Raw genomic sequence first — 20,931 nt, forward strand, 5'->3', positions numbered from 1 at the left:
GAAGCACAACCCAACCAAGCCGCACTGCTTCTTAACACAGCGCGCCTCCAACCCGGAAGCCAGCACCAATGTGTCGGAGGAAACACCGTGCACCCGCCCCCTCGGTTAGCGAGCACTGCGCCCGGCCCGCCACAGGAGTCGCTGGAGCGCGATGAGACAAGGATATCCCTACCGGCCAAACCCTTCCTAACCCGGACGACGCTAAGCCAATTGTGCGTCGCCCCACGGACCTCCCGGTCGCGGCCTGCCACCTTTTTTACATAATTTCTTTCAACCATACAATAGTATGCTACATGGATCCATACACACAGGCTGCTTTCAAACGGGCAGCCCAATTCTGATCTTTTTTAAAACTTTTGACCAATCAGATCAGCTTTGAAAAAGATATGATGTGAAAAGATGTGATCGGTCAAAAGACCAATTAGTGGAAAAAATGTCAGAATTTGATTTAAATGTAACGTTGCGTTAAACCCTAGATGCAGTAGTACCCCTAATAACATTTGTCAAAATATCTTCCCTCCCTGGTATACAGAAAATACCCAAGCCCTGAAGCAAGCTTCCAGAATATTAAAACGGAAATGGCGCTCCACCAAACTGTAAGTTTTCCGACTAGCTTGGAAAGACAGTACAGTACAATATCAAAGAGCCCTCACTGCTGCTTGATCAGCCTACTTTTCCAACCTAATTGAGGAGAATAAGAACAATCCCCCAAAATTTTTGGTTCTGCCGTAAAGCTAACTAAAAAGCAGCATTCCCCAAGAGAGGATGGCTTTCACTTCAACAGTGATGAATTCCTGAACTTCTTTGATGAAAAGAGCATGATCGTTAGAACGCAAATTACAGACTCTTCTTTGAATCTCAGTATTTCTCCAAAGCTCAATTGTCCTGAGTCTGCACAGAACTGCCAAGACCCAGGATCAATGGAGACACTCAAGTTTTTTAGTCATGTGTCTTTTGACACATTCACGAAAATAGTCATGGCCTCTAAACCTTCCAGCTGCATACTGGAGCCTATTCCAACTAAACTACTGAAAGAGCTACTTCCTGTGACTGGCCCTCCGATGTTGAACATAATAAACGGTTCTCTATCTTCCGGATGTGTACCAAACTCACTAAAAGTGGCAGTTATAAAGCCTCTCTTGAAAAGCCAAACCTTGACCCAGAAAAAGTTTTTTTTTTTAAACAACTATTGGCCTATATTGACTCTTTTTTTTAAAGCTGTTGCGCAGAAACTCACTGCCTTCCTGGCAACAAATAATGTATACAAAACACTTCAATCTGGTTTTAGACCCCATCATAGTACCGAGACTGCACTCTTGAAGGTGGTAAATTACCTTTTAATGGCGTCAGACCAAGGCTCTTCACATGTCCTCGTGCTCCTAGACCTTGGTGCCGCTTTTGACACCATCAATCAGCAAATTCTTTTGGAGAGATTGGAAACCCTAATTGGTCTACATGGACAAGTTCTTGCCTGGTTTAGAATTAATCTGTCAGAAATATATCAGTTTGTCTCTGTGGATGGTTTGTCCTTGTTTCGGTGTTCCTCAAGGTTCCATTTTAGGACCACTATTGTTTTCACTATATATTCTACCTCATGGTGATGTCATTCGGAAACACAATGTCAACTTTCACTGCTATGCAGACAACACACAGCTTTACATTTCGATTAAACATGGTGAAGACGCAAAATTGCCTCCTCTGGAAACTGTGAAGGATCTCAGCGTTACTCTGGACCTCGATCTCTCTTTTGACGAACATATCAAGAATAATTCAAGGGCAGCTTTTTTCCATCTTCGTAACGTTGCAAAATTTAGAAAAAGCTAGTCCATGCTTTTGTCACTTCTAAATTAGAATACTGCAATGCACTACTCTCCAGCTACCCAGATAAAGCACTAATTATACTTCAGTTATTGTTAAATACGGCTGCTAGAATCTTGACTAGAACCCCAAAATGTGATAATATTACTCCGGTGCTAGCCTTTCTACATGTGGTTCCTGTTAAGGCTAGGCCTGATTTCAAGGTTTTACTGCTAACCTACAAAGCATTACATGGACTTGCTCCTACCTACGGTCACAAGTTGCAGGCCTCCTTATTGTCCCTTGAATTTCTATGCAAACAGCTGGAGGCAGAGCTTTCTCTTATAGAGCTCCATTTTTATGGAATGGTCTGCCTATCCATGTGAGATACGCAGACTTGGTCTCGACCTTTAAGTCTTTATTGAAGACTCTGCAGTACGTCCTATGATTGAGTGTAGTCTGCCCAGGGGTGTGAAGGTGAATGGCAAGGCACTGGAATGACGAACCGCCCTTGTTGTCTCTGCCTGGCCAGCTCCCCTCTCTCCAGTGGGATTCTCTGCCTCTGACCATATTACGGGGCCTCATCACTGGCTTACTAGTGCCATTTCTAGGAGGGGTGCGTCACGTGATGCCAGGCTTTTTTACGCTATACTCGACTTGAGCGCGTTGAGTCACTGACGTGATCTTCCTGTCAGGTCTTGCTCCCCCTTGGGCTTGTGCGGTGGAGGAGATGTTTGTGGGCTATACTCAGGCTTGTCTTAGGGTAGTAAGTTGGTGGTCTGTTGATATCCCTCTAGTGGTGTGAGGGCTGTGCTTTGGCAAAGTGGGTGGGGTTATATCCTGCCTGGTTGGCCCTGTCCGGGAGTATCGTCGGACGGGGCCACAGTGTCCTCCAACCCCCCCTGTCTCAGCCTCCAGTATCCATGCTGCAATAGTCTATGTGCTGGAGGGCTAGGGTCTGTCTGTTATATCTGGTGTAATTCTCCTGTCTTATCTGGTGTCCTGAGTGAATTTAAGTATGCTGCCTCTAATTCTCTCTCTCCCTTCCCTCCCGGAGGACCTGAGCCCTAGGAGCATGCCTCAGGACTACCTGGCCTGATGACTCCTGCCTGTCCCCAGTCAACCTGGTCGTGCTGCTGATCCAGTTTCAACTGTTCTGCCTGCGGCTATGGAACCCTGACCTGTTAACCGGATGTGCTACATTGTCCCAGACCTGCTGTTTCCAACTCCAATTAAATTAAATTCAAGAGCTTTATTGGCATGGAAACATATATTAACATTGCCAAAGCAAGACCGCACCTGCTGTCTCGATCCGTAAATGCCCGGCTATAAAAAGCGAACTGACATTTACTGACCTGTTGCACTCTCTACAACCATTGTGATTATTATTTGACCCTGCTGCTCATTTGCAAGCGTTTGAACATGTTGAAGAACAATCTGGCCTTAATGGCCATGTACTCTTATAATCTCCACCCGGCACAGCCAGAAGAGGACTGACCACCCTTCAGAGCCTTGTTCCACTCTGGTTCCTTTCTTCCTAGGGAGTTTTTCCTAGCCACCGTGCTTCTACATCTGCATTGCTTGCTGTTCGGGGTTTTAGGCTGGGTTTCTGTTTAAGCCCATTGTGACATCTACTGATGTAAAAAGGGCTTTATAAATATATTTGATTTTAACTGCGTGTGTTTAACTGCCACAGCCTTTAAGATTATTTAGACCTGGGCCTGCAAGTGAGCAATAGATACAGTGGCAAACTGAAATGCTTGTTTAGAAACTTTAGATTACTTGACAGGCTTGCAGCTTTTTTTTAAAAGGAGGATGTTCTTTGGACTGACCTTGTAATATCTTTTGCACAGAGTTTATAAACCCAGAAGTTGCAACATCGCAAGACTTTCGGGACCACTTGTAAAACAGACCAGGCTGTGGTTTGGGGTTTGAGAAGTCATTGAGAGAAATTAACAATTCTTCCTAAATTGTTAATTTTCTCGAAATATAAAGGGACAGCGTATATTCGAGCCAATGTCTTAAGTAGTTGAACATGTTATTACTCCAACCTCGTGAAAGTGACGAACTGACACGTTTTCATTTGTCAAAAACAACTTTATGTGAAAGGAGTGCCTTTGAGTTGACGGCCTGCACATGCGCAGTTCTGCGCGAGACGACCGTTTCTACGCATGAGCTTTGCTCGCCAACGTCGACTACAATTGCGATTTCTATTGGAGAATGTTTTAGCCGATCGTACTGTACTGTCTTTGATATAAGCGCCATGGATGAGATATGAAAAAAAGAAAGGAACACGATTGCCATCTAGTGGAGAACGGGTTAATCGTGTTGAAGTCCTTTGCCAGTACCGTCGTACATAGAAGAGCTTAATCTCTATTACAATACGGCAATTTGCCCTCAGTTGTGAGATCAGACATGGCGTCCTCATTGATTTGCAGTGAAACACAGAGCAGGTAAGAAAACGTGTTAGTTTGTCATTTTAACACACTGTGTACGAGTAAGATATCTAACGTTATACCTTTAAATGTGTCGCCACATTCGATTAACAGTGGAAAATAAACGTGTTTGTGTTAGCCCCCCAAATAACCCTCTGCCATTATGCTGAACTCAATTCTCGTATATCGAGGCGAATTGTGTTTTGATAACAGGTCGCGGGATTAGCTACGTTGTCCCCATCAGACTATTCTTGTAAAAAGGTCCTGTACAACTGCGGTCCTTCCGCTGAGTGCTCAAATTCATACTTAATACGTTACTTTTATCGAATCCAACCTCCGACCTTTTCCTAATTTGTGGCGCTCTTCTCGGTGCGAATGTGTATGGGCAAATGTAATCTGTTTTATATAGTACGAACAACAAGAGGAAAGTCATACTTTTAATAAAAACGTCCAAATGAACCCCGCGGGGGGACCGCAGTTGTACAGGTAAGTGTTCGCCAGAATCGACTGATCCAATGTTGTTGCCTGCTTCTCAGTCACATTACATAGTCATTCGATGAAGGCTTCTTCTGTATGGGGGAGTTTTGTTAAGAGCTCTGACGTTGGTGGGTACCTCTGCTAACTGCGTCTCCTAACACCCGTGTCGGAAGACAGACGCCTCAAAGGCGTTGTAACTGAGAAATAGTGTGAAGCATCCGCTTGGCGTTTCCACTCACTACCAAATATGGTAGTAAGAGGAAGCCCACTGGCGGGCATAGGGAGAAGATGGTATCTGCAGATTTTGTCATTGAAACATTTGATCTCAATAGAGTTTGATGTTCACAAAACTGGAATCTATCATGAACAGAGTGGACTATGGTTTGTAGACTTTACCCTTTGCAAAAGTGTTAAAAAATCGCGTTGTTTAGAAAGAGTGCAAAGGTTATTGCACATGCGCACTTTAAAGTAGGCGTTCCCTAATGGATATATGCAGATGAAGCTAGAACGCGCCAATTTTGGAATTCTTGCTAGCTCTTGCTTAGCACTGCCCCCTCCTTGCTTGTTTTGCCCACTGGGAACTACAGGCTGTGGTCTATCTTGGTTTAGTTATATAAATCTTTGGAAATACTGTCAGCAGCAACTGTGTTAAATAATCATTATTTTGATGTGATTTGAATGTAGAGGGATTTATGTTTCTAGAACCATACCGCAATTGAGAATGGATTCAAGTTTAGATTGAGTATGTGGCTGTTTTAACTTCCGGAGCCAAATTGCCTTTAAACAGAACATGTAAGGTCCTCGGACCAACTGCGCCTCGATAGAAGAGAATGGAATTGAGGCTTCCTCAGCCAAGCTCAATCCTGAAATCTCTCTTTAACATCCCAGAAGGAACATGGAGCAGTCCTGCTGCAGCATGATGATGTCATGACTGTAAAATGGCTGTGTCTTTTTGTTTTTTACAGAGTAAGCTCGGTTTTAAACAGAGATGTCAAGCAATTTGGGAAGAAGTACATGTTTGACTCAAATGAAGAAACTTGCTGGAACTCTGACCAGGTAACTACAATCACAATATAGCCACGCATACCTCAAAAGGGCCAGCATCGGCACATTCTTGTGTGTCTCTATTGCCTCTCCTTCCCCACGAAGTGTGCACTTGTTCACTTCCCTTCAGGAATTTGAAAGTAGATGACTGGTATATGGATCTATCTCAGGCCAAGATTAATCTAATTCAATTGATGGGGAGTAGTGACTGAGTGCACACCTGGAGGAGAGATCATTAGGATGCACTATGTGGTTATGATATTAATACTAGTATTATTATTAGGCTACCCTTAGCCTCTGCTCACAAAGGTGAGGTGAAAGCCTGTTGCCGGAGGCTAGCTAGTAGCTACCCCATGACATAGGATAGCCAGAATTGTTTTGACCTAAGCTCAACAATGTACATCTTTCCCTACAGGTCAAAACGCTCTGCTGCCATAATATAGGCACAGTTGAGCCGGTGTGGGATATGGTTAAAAAAGCATACCTCAATCCAGGGATGGAAGATATCACTGTACACCTAATTATCCCAACTGACAAATCGAGAAAATTGAAGTACTGCTGGTTTTGAATGAAACTGCCATTTTCCATCCTCATGCTAGGCTAAAGCAGCCCATTGGATTCCATAAAAATGCAACGTGTTGGGTTGAGTGGTTATGGAATCCAATAGGTTGCTTTAGCCTAGCTAGCCTAGCATGAGGACGAAAAAGGCAGTTTAATTCAAAACTAGCAGTATTTCATTATTCTCGATTTGTCAGTTGGGATAATGGAATAATTAGGAGTACAGCAACATCTTCAGCGGTCTAAGGTACTGCATCTCAATGGTAGAGGCGTCACTACAGACCCTGGTTCGATACCAGGCTGTATCACAACCGGCCGTGATTGGGAGTCCCATAGGGCGTCACACAATTGGCCCAGCGTTAAGGTTTGGCCGGGGTAGGCCGTGATTCTAAATAAGAATTACTTCTTAACTGACTTGCCTAGATAAAGAAATGTAAAACCCTGTATTGAGATGTATTTGTTTTATTGCCGTGCAGTGCCCACATTATGGCCTTTTGAGTTTTAGGGAGAGATGTACTTATTCCTGAGCTCAGGTTGAAACAATTAATATCATCATAATAATAATATGTGACATACAGTCAGTCATGCTCTACCAATTGAGCAACAGAGTACCATATTCTGGCTACCCCATAACACTGTCACTACTTTCCCTTTTTACAGGGTGATTCTCAGTGGGTTACTCTTGAATTCCCACAGCCCGTCAGAGTGTCAGAATTAAAGGTGCAGTTCCAAGGAGGCTTTTCAGGAAAAACATGCAGATTGGAAGGTAATACACAAACACACACACTCTTTTAGTCAGTGTATCACAATGAAGTTGTGATTTGAAATTATTTATATTATAACATTGTCATAATATGCTTTAATAACATATGTTTTTAAAAAGAGACAGACTCTGTCCATGTCAGCATTCCTGAAAATGTTTCTACTTGTTTTCCCCTCAGGAAGCCCAAAAGCTGGAGAACTGGCAAACATCACACATTTTTACCCCGAAGACAACAGCTCACTACAAATATCCTTCAATGTATTATTAAATGTCTCTAAAAATCATACCAGTTAAAATGAGTTGGTAAGTAAGCCTTGTCCCAGCCGGAAAGGCTCCTGCCCTACGGGCCAATCTCCTGTTTCTGTAGCGTGAATAGGGTGACCACATGTCCCGGATTGTGCTGGACAGTCCCGCATTTTGGCCATTTGTCCCGCAACCAAACAATCATGTCCTCCATTTTATCAATAAATTCAAACAAAACTCATTTATGAAAAAGGTTGATTTGTCCAGTATTTCAGTCAGACATTCCAACCTATCTTTTGCAGTCACATTGTACTTTTGATAAGATAGTGTCTTGCAAAAGTATTCAGACCTCTTTTATTTGTTCCCATTTTATTGGTACAAAGTGGAATTACAATTGATTTAGTTGTCATTTTTTTGTCAACAATCTACACAAAATACTGTCAGTGAAAAAAAATTATAATACACAGGTCTATATCTCCAATATAGCCGTTGCATCAGTATTCAGCCCCTTTGTTTAGTCAAGCCGAAATTAGTTCAGGAGTAAAATTTGTCTTAACAAATCACATAAGACATTACATGGAATCTGTGAAATAATAGGGGTTGACATGATTTTTGAATGACTAGCCCTTCCTCTGTCCCCCATACAAAAACATCTGTAAGGTCCCTCAGTCAAATATTGAATTTCAAGCAAAGATTCAACTATAAAGACCAGGGAGATTTTTGAAAGCCTCATAAAGAAAACAATGATTGGTAAATGGGTAACGATAACCAATCAGAGATTGAATATCTCTTTAAGCGTGGTCAAGTTAATAATTATAATGTGGATTATTTATTAAACTACCATTACAGATAGTCATTCTTCTGAACTGCAGGACAGGAATGAAACTGCTCAGGGATGTTACTGAGGCCATTGGTGATTTTAAAACCGTTACAGAGTTCAATGGCTGTGATTGGAGAACTGAGGATGGATCAACAACATTGTAGTGACTAAATGACCGAGTGAAAAGAAGAGTACAAATATACAGAATAAAAATATTACAAAACATGAATCTTGTATGCAACTATGCACTAAAGTAATACTACAACAAAACATGGCAAAGGAATAAATGTTTTCGCCTAAACGCTAAGCCTTATGTTTGGAACAAATCCAACATAACAGATCAGCTTCTTAGTTTCAAGCATGGTGGTGGCTGCATCATGGTATGGGTATGCTTGACATCGGCAAATACTGGGGAGTTTTTCCAGGTAAAAAGAAATGGGATGGAGCTAGGCACAGGCAATATCCTAGAGGAAAACCTGCTTCAGTCTGCTTTACACCAGACACTAGGAGAGGAATTCACCTTTCAGTAGGAGAAGAACCTACAACACAAGGCCAAATCTACAGTGTTGTTGCTGAGTGGCCAAGTTACAATTTTGACTTAAATCTGAATGACATTTATGGCAAGACTTGAAAATAGCTGTCTAGCCATGATCCCCAACATCCTGACAGAGCTTGAAAATTAAAAATATATATAATAATAGGGCAAATATTGCACAATCCAGGTGTACAAACAGCTTTTAGAGACTTACTCAAGAAGACTCACAGCTGTAATCACTGCCAAATGTGTTTCTAACATGTATTGACTACGGGAGCAAAATACTTATGCTACGACTGTATTTTAGTTGATTTTTTACGGTGAATTTTTACAAATCTTCCACTTTGACAGTATTTTGTGTAGATTGGTGACAAAAAATGACTTATCATTTTAATCCCACTTTGTAACACAAAACGTTAAGCGATCCAAGGGGTCTGAATACTTTTGCGAGGCAATATTTAAGTGCCTTTCAACGGGGTATGGTGGTTGGTGCCCCGCACACCTGTTTGTATCAAGAACTGCAACACTGTTGCAACGCTACTGGCGATGTTAAACAATTCTCCAATTGTTGTTGAGTTCTGATATTATGCGCACCGTGAGACGTATGCCAGTGTCATATCATTTCGGTCTAAACTCCAGCTAAACTGAGAAGAAGGTAGCTGCATCCCAATATGAGGACTGGAGAATGGGCGAGTGGGTGTGTCAAAGGGAAAGTAGTGGGCGTGTCAAGCAGGCTGCTTTGGTTAGGCAGTTATGATGTAGCCCTTTTTTCTCTCTCTCTTACCACGCAACTACCGTACATTGAGCTACCATACCGCGAGAGTTTGGTTTTCTGTTTTTAAGCCAGAGGATGAGTCGTATTTCACTGTTAGTTTTGCACAAACATTTTTACATTTTCAGTTATAAAACTGACAATTGTTTATTTCTTTATTAAAAGTATTGATGATGGGTGTACTGTTGCTTCATGTGTTGTATGTGTGTGTGCTTACTGTGACTGTCACCCTCATATTTGGCTGCAAATAGGTAGTAGGTAGTTCCCACGCCATTGCCGCACAGCAGCGCTTGTCAAGCGGGATCAAAGGGCACTGTTTCCCGGTGTTGTTGCCAATCATGCCCTCTCCATTGAGTAGTAGACTGTATGTATCATGATGACATCTAGATGGTTATCAATATTAGTTATTTCTTGTGTAGGCTGCTATCCTACTTGAAATTAAATCATGTGGGAGAAAATATGGCTACATTAGCTACCGCCGCGACATGACCGTGATACCCAGTAGGAAGCAATTCAAGTTGGCAGGCACGTCGATACAACACCAGTGCACTGGTCGCTGTCTTATCGACTCGTCGTGCAGCCCAATCAGCCACGCAAAATGGTCTTGAGTGGCAACAAATCTGCCCAATTAGTTGATTCACTTTCCATACACCCACTCCTTTTGACACACCCACTCAATCTATTCATTTAGGCTACACTGCTGTGAATGTCCTGCAAAATCATCCCTTTGTCCCACATTTGGTATTTTTAAATGTGGCCATACTAAGCGTGATGTAGCCTGATGTACAAGCTACCTCAACTATGACAACTAGTCTTGTAATATTTGCAGAAATGTAAGTTGTAATAGAAAAGTTATGCCTGGCACTGGATACTGTAATACAGAAATGTTGATTTTAATGCTACATAGAGTACACAAAGCAGCTTTCAAACAATATTGTCCACTGCAGTTCTCCTACTTATCTGGTTCTTAACTCCACACCCACAGCTTTCCCATTCAGGAGGCCCACATGGTGCACAGGCTAAAAATAGTGTTTGAGAACAGTGCTGACTTTTTTGGGCGAATAATTGTTTACTCCTTGGATGTCCTGGGGGAAAGAGCTTTGTGACGTTTTTGTTTCTGCATGAGAGAGAGCAAGACCTACAGGGAAAGAGGGTGTAGTACCATTGAATAACATGACTGCTGGAAGACTGTACCACCCACATGAACTTTGGAATGGGAACCATATCTGACTATTTTTGGTGAGGACATTTTGAGTTGGTCACCTGCTTGCATCACAGAGACAACAAGGGGATAAAGGAGGACTCTGGATCTGGATTTTTATTGCAGCTTTACAGGCTTTAAGGTCACGTAACCACATGCCTATTGAAATGTCTTGTGCCTTATTTGATTTGCCATTCCAAATGAACATTGTAAAATTCTTAAGCTATTTGTTTACAATCACTTCATTTTTTTAAATAGATATTTAAACTTAGTATGATTGTCGTAAAAAAAATACATATGAACGTCCTTAATATACAAAACATTTGAGAGGATGCTTACCTTTTTGTGTCTGATGGTGACAGCTAGGGCAATTGGACTATACCCAGAATCTGCCTCAATGTTCATGTCTGCCCCTTCTATCTGAATTAAAATCACATTACTGACTGGTTTTCTGATCCACAACCCTACCTTTTTTTTAAGGTATCTGTGACCAACAGATGCTTATCTGTATTCCCAGTCATGTAAAATCCATAGATTAGGGCCTAATTTATTTATTTAAATTGACTGATTTCACTATATGAACTGTAACTCGGTCAAATCTTTGCTATTGTTGCATGTTCTGTTTATATTTTTGTTCAGTATATTATTACACAGACACAGCACACAAGTCATAGTGATCATGCTGGTTGTACCAGTCTACACAAGTCGGGCAAATTGTAGTCTTTGCACCATTGGTCAGTGGACATTTCTCACCTTTGCTCAGGTTTGTACCCACCTGAGACTTCCCCCTGAGTAGCTAGCTGATGGATGGACAAAACAGATGAGACATCAGTATAAAGGGTCAGTGTTATGTACATTTAGTTGTCCACATATTATACCAAGTAATATGCATAATATTTCAATCTCCCTCAGTTATATACTAATATAATAAGCCTACAGTACAGACATAAAACTACAGAGGGGTCATTTTGGGCCATTCCTGTAACAGTGCATTACCTAATGGATTATGAATGAGTGTGTATACACAGCAGTGTTTTAAGGTATTTTGCTTGTTTCAGACAGCCATTCTTACCATCTCAAGTCGAATTGTTAGATACTACTGCACTGTTGGAGCTAGGAACACAAGCATTTCGCAACACCCTCAATAACACCTGCTAAAAATGTGTATGTGACCAATAAGATTTGATTTCATTTGAAGTAGCTGGTCGGACTGTGACCTCGTTCCCACGCTGCCTATTAATGGGGGAGTTGGAGTATTAACAAACTCGCATCCAAATCCAAGGAGCAATACAGAGATATCATGATGCCTATAATCATTTGACAATTTAGGCAAACTGAAAATGGTGCAGCCCTTTATTGTAGACAAATTGACAAGTGTGATTAATGCATGGGAAATCCTATAGAGCGTTTAAAACCAACATATGTTGTTGTTGTAGGACTGACAGCCATACCATTTAACCCGTACTCTGGACTCCCCTGGTAGACATGTAAGGTAGTTGATTCCACTGCTAGGCCATCATCTGAGACCATGTGTATACTGGCTGCAAGATCTGGTATCTCATCACCACCTGAACCATCCATGGTCACTTGCATCAACATCAAAATATATATGACCATATAAATTAAGCTCTGGCCAGCAGAAGAACAAATATGGAACAAATGCTCTATATTCTGATTATCTCACTGTTTGGCTTACTTTTCAAAACTGAAATGATGGAAAACCATTCCCCATCAGCTCATGCAAAATAGGAAAGTCTCAATGGCACAGTATACAAATATTCATTGATACCTTTAGGTTGCAAGGAATGCTTTTATATGTCCTGTTCACACTATGTATCGGATTAAATAGCAACATCAACATTGCATGCTTCTCTCCAACTTCCTAATGGATTATGTTTGACTGACCTACGATATTGTCTCAGTCCGCCACATAACACGGGTTACGTCGAGAGAGGAAATATCTAAGAAAAAATGTCCGGCTCGTGTTGCAACCCGAACATGATTTGTGTTGCGCATGACAATAACACGGAAGTCCCTCTGACTATTTCTGCTAACGTTTTTACATTAATTAAACCATTGTAACTATGTAATTATACAGCACCAGTCAAAAGTTTGGACACACCTACTCATTCAAGGGGTTTTCTTTATTTTTACTATTTTCTACATTATAGAATAATAGTGAAGACATCAAAACTATGAAATAACACATATTGAATCATGTAGTAGCCAAAAAAGTGTTAAACAAATCAAAATATATTTTAGATTCTTCAAAGTAGCCAAACTTTGCCTTGATGACAGCTTTGCACACTCTTGGCATTCTCTCAACCAGCTTCACCTGGAATACTTTTCCAACAGTCTTGAAGGAGTTCCCACATGTTGAGCACTTGCTGGCTGCTTTTCCTTCACTCTCCGGTCCAACTCATCCCAAACCATCTCAATTGGGTTGAGGTCAGGTGATTGTGGAGTTATCTGATGCAGCACTCCATCACTCTCCTTCTTGGTAAAATAGCCCTTACACAGCCTGGAGATGTGTTGGGTCATTGTCCTGTTGAAAAACAAATGATAGTCCCACTAAGCGCAAACCAGATGGGATGGCGTATCGCTGCAGAATGCTGTGGTAGCCATGCTGGTTAAGTCTGCCTTGAATTCTAAATAAATCACAGACAGTGTCACCAGCAAAGCACCTCCACACCATCACACCGCCTCCATGCTTCACGGTGGGAACCACAAATGCAGAGATCATCCGTTCACCTACTCTGCTTCTCACAAAAACACGGAGGTTGGAACCAAAAATATCATATTTGGACTCATTAGAACAAAGGACAGATGTCCAGCGGTCTAATGTCCATTGTTCATGTTTCTTATCCCAAGCAAGTCTCTTCTTCCTATTAGTTTCTTTGCAGCAATTCGGCCATGAAGGCCTGATTGACGCAGTCTTCTCTGAACTGTTGATGTTGAGATGTGTCTGTTACTTGAACTCTGTGAAGCATTTATTTGGGCTGCAATTTCTGAGGCTGGTAATGAACTTATCCTCTGCAGCAGCGGTAACTCTGGGTCCTCCTTTCCTGTGGCGGTTCTCATGACAGCCAGTTTAATCATAGCGCTTGATGGTTTTTGCAACTGCACTTGAAGAAACTTTCAAAGTTCTTGAACTTTTCCTGATTGAACTTTATGTCTTAAAGTAATGATGGACTGTCGTTTCTCTTTGCTTCTTTGAACTGTTCTTACCATAACATGGAGTTGGTATTTTACCAAATAGGGCTATCTTCTGTATACCCCCCTACCTTGTCACGTCACAACACAACTGATTGGCTCAAACGCATTAAAAAGGAAAGAAATTCCACAAATTAACTTTTAACAAGGCACACCTGTTAATTGAAATGCATTTCTGGTGACTACCTCATGAAGCTGGTTGTGTGAATACCAAGACTGTGCAAAGCTGTCATCAAGGAAAATGGTGGCTACTTTGAAGAATCTCACATTTTTTGGTTACTATTTGATTCCATATATTATATATATATGTTATTTAATAGTTTTTATGTCTTCACTATTATTCTACAAATTAGAAAAATAGTAAAAATAAAGAAAAACCCTGGAATGAGTAGGTGTGTCCAAACTTGACTGGTACTGTATACAGTATAGCATATAACATGGAGGACCAGGAGATTCAACTTCATGTTAAAAGAGGTCATTAGCGAATACTTTAACGAACGTTAGCAAGCCAGCTCGCTAGTAACTTTAGCTGGCTGCACATTAGCTAGCTACGGTAGCTAAACAGCTAACGATACCTGTCTTAACCATACATAGCTTTGGTAAACCTAGCTATATATATTATTGTTTCAGTCACTCTGCAGTGACTGAAAAATTAACTGAGAGCCTGTACGTATTGGCTAACTAGCCATCAGTGGCTCTTTATCGACTGCAAGAGCACTTTAGAAGGTCCCTTCCAGAACTAGTGCTACACGAAGTAAGTGGTGACTCCGAAGCAAAACTTTACATACTACTGGTTAATAAGGATACTACTAAGGATATTACTAAGGCATACTACTAAGGATAATAAATGTAGATAGACATGTGTTACTTTACAGTACAAAGTTACAGAGCTGTCCAAAAACGCACATCAAAAAAATCATAGCTACTTTTGCAGTAACAACATTCCTTTATCTCTGCTCATCTCTCCCAGACAGATATGCAGCTCTGGGAGGAGCAATGTTAAAGAGCAACCTACACTGTAGAATATGCATGCAGGTAACCTATAGCTAGGTCTATTGTATAGGTTTTTAATTATATTGACAACATTTATTTGCAACTTAATATTGTGGGCGATTCCACGCCAGCGCAAGCAAAACATATTTTGTGTATCAGATTAGTCTGGCAGTTCTCACTTAGAAACTTAATTGAGAGGAAGAATGTTTTACATGCTTTTGACATTTTTGTCACAAATCATTTTTGCGAAAATCATGATGAAAGGGGCCATTTTAGGCCCTTTTAGACCTATACAGTGCCTTCAGAAAGTATTAATTCTCCTTGACTTATTCAACATTTTGTTATGTTACAGCCTGTATTCAAAATGGATTGTTTTCTTACCCATCTACACACAATACCCCATAATGACAAAGTGAAAACATGTTTTTAGAAATGTTTACACATTTATTGAAAATAAAATACAGATATATCTAATTTACATAAGTATTCACACCTCTGAGTCAATACATGTTAGAATCACCGTTAACAGCAACTACATCTGTGAGTCTTTCTGGGTAAGTCTCTAAGAGCTTTGCACACCTGGATTGTACAATATTAGGCAATTTGTTATTTTCAAAATTCTTCAAGCTCTGTCAAATTGGTTGTAGATCATTGCTAGACAACCATTTTCAAGTCTTGCCATAGATTTTAAAGTAGCTTAAACTGTAACTTGGCCACTCAGGAACATTCACTGTCTTCTTGGTAAGCAACTCCAGTATAGATTTTTTCCACCTGTCACCAGAGGGCGGCAGAGACCATCTTAGAGACATTAACAACATTCAGGTGTGTCCAATTTACTCATTATGATTTCCCTCTTAAAATATGTATGTTTTCTGTTGTCCTCTGCAGAAGCTTGAATTGTGTGCGTTTGTCTCCTGAGTAAATTTTCGAGACTTAGTGTTTGTTGGTTTCCCAGTGTGACTGTGATCCTTCCGTTACCGTTTCTAAGTAAAGCAAGCTTCAGCCTACAACATGGACCCAGCAAAAGATCACCCAGATCAAGAATGTTGTAACCCACCAAGGAGCACTGCTGGGTGGCAGCCAAAACAACTCTACCAGATATCAGAAACTCTCCGGGCACTTAGACTCCGTCCAACCCAGGAGGAACCAATGCCTAAGTCTCATCACACTGCTACTGGCGTTGCTGTAGTTCTTCCATGGAACCTGCACTGGGAACCCAAGATCCCAGCCCCCGAGCGTTATGACGACCACCCGGGAGGATACAAGGGGTTCCACTCCCAGTGTGCTCTGGTGTTTGAGCTACAGTCCTCCTTGTTCCATACCGATCAAGCCATGATCGCCTACATAATCTCTCTATTCTCAGGCTAGGCCCTGGCGTGGGCAACGGCTGTGTGGGAACAACAGCCACTGTCCTGCAGCTCCATATTAGCCTTCACTGCTGCGCTGTGACGATTCTTCGACCACCCAGTTGGCGACCGAGAAGCGGCCAGCCGACTGTTCAACATCTGTCAAGGGGCCAGACCAGTCGACTTAGACATTGAGTTCCGTACCCTCGCCGCAGAGAGTGGGTGGAATACATAGGCACTGGTCACCGCTTTCCACCAGGGGTTGTCTAACTCAATCAAGGTTGAACTGGCCTCTCGAGAACTGGGCGAGGACCTCAAGTCCCTGATAACGCTGGCAATCAGGATCGACAACCATCTCCGAAAGTGCTTTTTTGACACCACCCCAGTTTCCTGAGCACCCCAAGCCCCTAGAACCTGGCATTGAGGAGCCTATGCAGCTGAGCCCACATGAGCGTGACAGGCGCATGCGCAAAGGCTCCTGCCTCTACTGTGGAGGTCTCGGCCATCTCCGTGCTACATGCCCCAGTCTGATGGGAAACGCTGAGGCTCAACAGCACAAGGGGAGACCCTGATGAGCTGTGCAGTTACATCCCAGCTACCCAGTCACTGTCTGACACTACCCGCAACCATCCATTGGGACAACCTTCAGCACCACTTTCAAGCCTTCGTGGACTCCAGGGCTGCAGATAATTTCATTCACCAAGACTTCGCCAGAGAATTACAAATCCCCTGCGTGAAATGTCCCATTCCTCTGCAGATTCAAGCCCTTGATGGACGCCCCATTGGCTCCGGCCAGGTGGAATATCAGACCAAGCCCATTCTACTGCAGGTTGGGGTGAGCCACTCAGACTCTTAGTTTTCTTTTGGTCACTGCTCCCGAGAACCACCTTATCCTAGGGTACCTCTGGCTTGTGCTACATAATCCACTATTAATGGGGTAAGAACTGCCAGACTAAATGCCTAAGACCCCCACCAAGAGCCTTGTTGTGTTCCCCAGGATCCATTGAAGACCAAGCCCTTTCCGCTCTCCCTTCAGAGTACTTCGACCTCTGGGAGGCCTTCAGTAAGAGGCAATCCACCACCATCCCTCCTCATTGTCCATACGATTGCGCCATAACTCCTACCCGGATCCACATCCCCAGCTAGTGCAGGCTTTTTCTTTGTGTTCAGAGGGCTGAGCAGGATTACAATTAAGAAGCATTACCCCCTACCCCTGATGTCCACCGCCTTGGAGTTGGCCCATGGGGCCCAATTCTTCACCAAACTGGACCTACACAACGCTTACAATCAGGGAGGAAGATGAATGGAAGACTGCCTTTAACACTCCGAGTAGCCACTGAGTATTTAGTCATACCCTTCAGATTATCGAACTCACCGGCTGTCTTCCAAGCATTGGTCAATGACACTCTTAGGGATATGTTGAATCGGTTCATTTTTGTTTACCTCGACGGCATCCCGATCTTCTCCAAACCCTTACGGAACATACACTGTACGTCCACCAAGTCCTGAGACGCCTCCCGCAGAGCCAACTACAGTGGTTCCTCCTTTAAAAGTTGCGTCATACTGCAGCACACCTTGAGGGCTGCTGCAGAATTCTATGGCACGTTATTTATTTGTCAGCCATTTATTTTCTGTTAATGCGAGTTAGTGCTAGTTTGACCACCAGAGGGCATCTTTGAGAAGCATTTGATAGTCTTCCATATTGGCATTACCAGAGAATTAAAAAAAAAAAATTTAAAAAATTGGCTTTATTTGATTCATATTGTGGTGTTTCTATTCCCGAGAAACGAAAAATTAAACCTTCAGGGTTTCTGTTAGAAAATATGGCTCTCTACAAGGTGACGGTCGGGAGTAGGCTACAGCATAAGAGGATTGTAGGAATCTAAATTAATATCTAAGGGGCATAACATTTCCACATCCTGATTGTAGTGTAACTGAACTTTCAGTTGAGCGTACTTGCTCTGTGCCTTCTCTACTGGAAGTTAATGCTGTTGCTATGCAACCTCTTGCTCACACCTTTGGGTGTGTTCTTAAATTCAATTGAGTGCCAGCGCTCATAAATTCAGAGCATTGTCAGTTTGTAAATTCAGACCGTTTTGCTCTCGGGGCGCACACTGGACTTTTGGACTGAGGAGTAGGGCTGATTTGAGCGATCTGGCCTTACAACGGCAGTCAAGCACCCAAGCTAACGTTGGATAGCTTGCTAGCTACTTTCAGACACAAATGAGACCATTCTGACCATTTTACTCGTCCTAGCAGAGCTGGTTAGGCAGTTTTCATGTTAACCAGAGCGTTGGTAGCTGTAACTGTGCTGCTGGAAACCATTTAATTCTGCTTGATTTGCCAACTTTTACTGACACCGGTCATATTCAACGGGTGTTGAGCACTCATAAATTCATTATTCTGCGTCTCTGGGGAAACTCAAACGAGAGTACTCTGACATCGGAGTAGATAGCCAGAGCGAATTTACGAAAGCACCCGAATGTCCATTGAGAACGCACAATGACTATACCATTTAGCTAAGCTAAGAATGACGGGAATAATCAAGTCAATAAACATTGGGTAGTTAGCCTATAGTTAATATACTGGCAAGTTTGTTTGATGTATAACTTTCAATTTCGCTATAACTACTAATGTTAGGTACATAGCTAACATACCGGTACATACTGCTGTAATGATATGCTATGTGGTTCGTAAGGACAATGTCGCTAACAAATTTTCAGCCAACATAACGTGTAAGGTAACTTATTTGAAAAGTTATTACTTTATTACATTGAGTAGCAAGCTACCGCGAGGACGTGCTCAATCGACTCTGCGGCTTGAGCATGCTTTTGGTGCAAAGTCGATAGCGCGCTGGACTTCGCGCAAGAAGGTTGAGGGTTTGAAACCTGCTCCCTGCTTGTTTCATTTGAAGTCGTGCACAATTATCAGTTTATTTGGTTTATATTGCCCATTCATTGTCAGAGACATAGTAGTGCATTGGGACCCAAAAGCATAATCAGTGCTCTAACTCCCCCTTGGTCATTGGGGCAAATCTGGTCTTTGATAGGAGTTTTTTTTTCCTTCACACCTAGCTTGGCTATTAGACTATTCTTTAGTAAAGGTTGAATAGTATATTCAGATATTAGCCCCCCTCCCCAACTTGCAACAAATTGTTAAAACTATTTTCTTTTCTATCAAAAAAAAATGTTCTGAAAGCAAAAATGATGCTTAAAAGTAAAAAAAAAAATGTTGCTATCAAATATTTTGTGAAAGAGCGCAAACATTTTTATTCCCCCAAAAATGTATTTGAAAACAAAACTCCAATATAATTTCGCTATCAACCACGCTCTATTTTGACAATTTTTGGAGTGTCAATTTGGGTGCAACCAATACTTTCTTTCCGACACAAAGGAAGCCATAGCGGATACCTACTTCTCTAATTTTCTCTTTCTCTCGGAGGACCTGAGCCCTAGGACCATACGTCGGGACTACCGGCCGTGGTGACTCCTTGCTGCCCCCAGTCCGCCTGGCCTTGCTGCTATTCCAGTTTCAACTCTTCTGCCTGCGGTTATGGAACCCCTACCTGTCCCAGACCTGCTGTTTTCAACTCTTAATGATCGGCTATGAAAAGCCAACTGAGATTTATTCCTGATTATTATTTGACCATGCTTGTCATTTATGAACATTTTGAAAATCTTGGCTCTCTCTAATTTTCTCCTTCTCTCTTTCTTTCTCTCGGAGGACCTGGGCCCTAGGACCATGCGTCGGGACTGCCGCCCGTGGTGACTCCTTGCTGTCCCCAGTCCGCCTGGCCTTGCTGCTATTCCAGTTTCAGCTGTTCTGCCTGCGGTTATGGAACCGCCACCTGTCCCAGACCTGTTGTTTTTCAACTCTTAATGATCAGCTATGAAAAGCCAACTGAAAATTATTCATGATTATTATTTGACCATGCTTGTCACTTATGAACATTTTTGAACATCTTGGCATAGTTCTGTTATAATCTCCACCCGGCACAGCCAGAAGAGGACTGGCCACCCCTCATAGCCTGGTTCCTCTCTAGGTTTCTTCCTAGGTTTTGGCCTTTCTAGGCAGTTTTTCCTAGCCACCGTGCTTCTACACCTGCATTACTAGCTGTTTGGGGTTTTAGGCTGGGTTTCTGTACAGCACTTCAAGATATTAGCTGATGTACGAAGGGCTATATAAAATAAAATTGATTGATTGACCTACGAAGGTTAGCTCCTACGATTCAGTGTTGGTTCATTACATACAGTTGAAGTCGGAAATTTACATACACTTAGGTTGGAGTCATTAAAACTCGTTTTTCAACCACTCCACAAATTTCTTGTTAACAAACTATAGTTTTGGCAAGTCGGTTAGGACATCTACTTTTTGCATGACACAAGTAATTTTTCCAACAATTGTTTTCAGACAGATTATTTCACTTATAATTCACTGTATCACAATTCCAGTAGGTTAGAAGTTCACATACACTAAGTTGACTGTACCTTTAAACAGCTTGGAAAATTCCCCAAAATTATGTCATGGCTTTAGGAGCTTCTGATAGGCTAATTGACATATTTGAGTCAATTGGAGGTGTACCTGTGGATGTATTTCAAGGCCTACCTTCAAACTCAGTGCCTCTTTGCTTGACATCATGAGAAAATCAAAAGAAATCAGCCTAGACCTCAGAAGAAAATTGTAGACATCCACATGTCTGGTTCATCCTTGGGAGCAATTTCCAAATGCCTGAAA

General features: G+C 42.1%; 1 protein-coding gene across 1 annotated transcript; it reads left to right on the plus strand.

Moving 5' to 3' along the window:
• Window positions 1–4,031: 4,031 nt before the first annotated feature.
• On the plus strand, window positions 4,032–20,401 carry nr2c2ap (nuclear receptor 2C2-associated protein). The gene is made up of 5 exons (XM_055861819.1): window positions 4,032–4,250; window positions 5,675–5,765; window positions 6,972–7,077; window positions 7,253–7,320; window positions 10,428–20,401. The coding sequence occupies exons 1-5, from the start codon at window positions 4,213–4,215 to the stop codon at window positions 10,548–10,550; spliced, it is 426 nt and encodes a 141-aa protein (XP_055717794.1). The 5' UTR covers window positions 4,032–4,212; the 3' UTR covers window positions 10,551–20,401.
• Window positions 20,402–20,931: the final 530 nt, after the last annotated feature.

The sequence above is a fragment of the Salvelinus fontinalis genome, chromosome 14 (assembly GCF_029448725.1).
Source record: "Salvelinus fontinalis isolate EN_2023a chromosome 14, ASM2944872v1, whole genome shotgun sequence".
NCBI classification, from domain to species: domain Eukaryota; kingdom Metazoa; phylum Chordata; class Actinopteri; order Salmoniformes; family Salmonidae; genus Salvelinus; species Salvelinus fontinalis.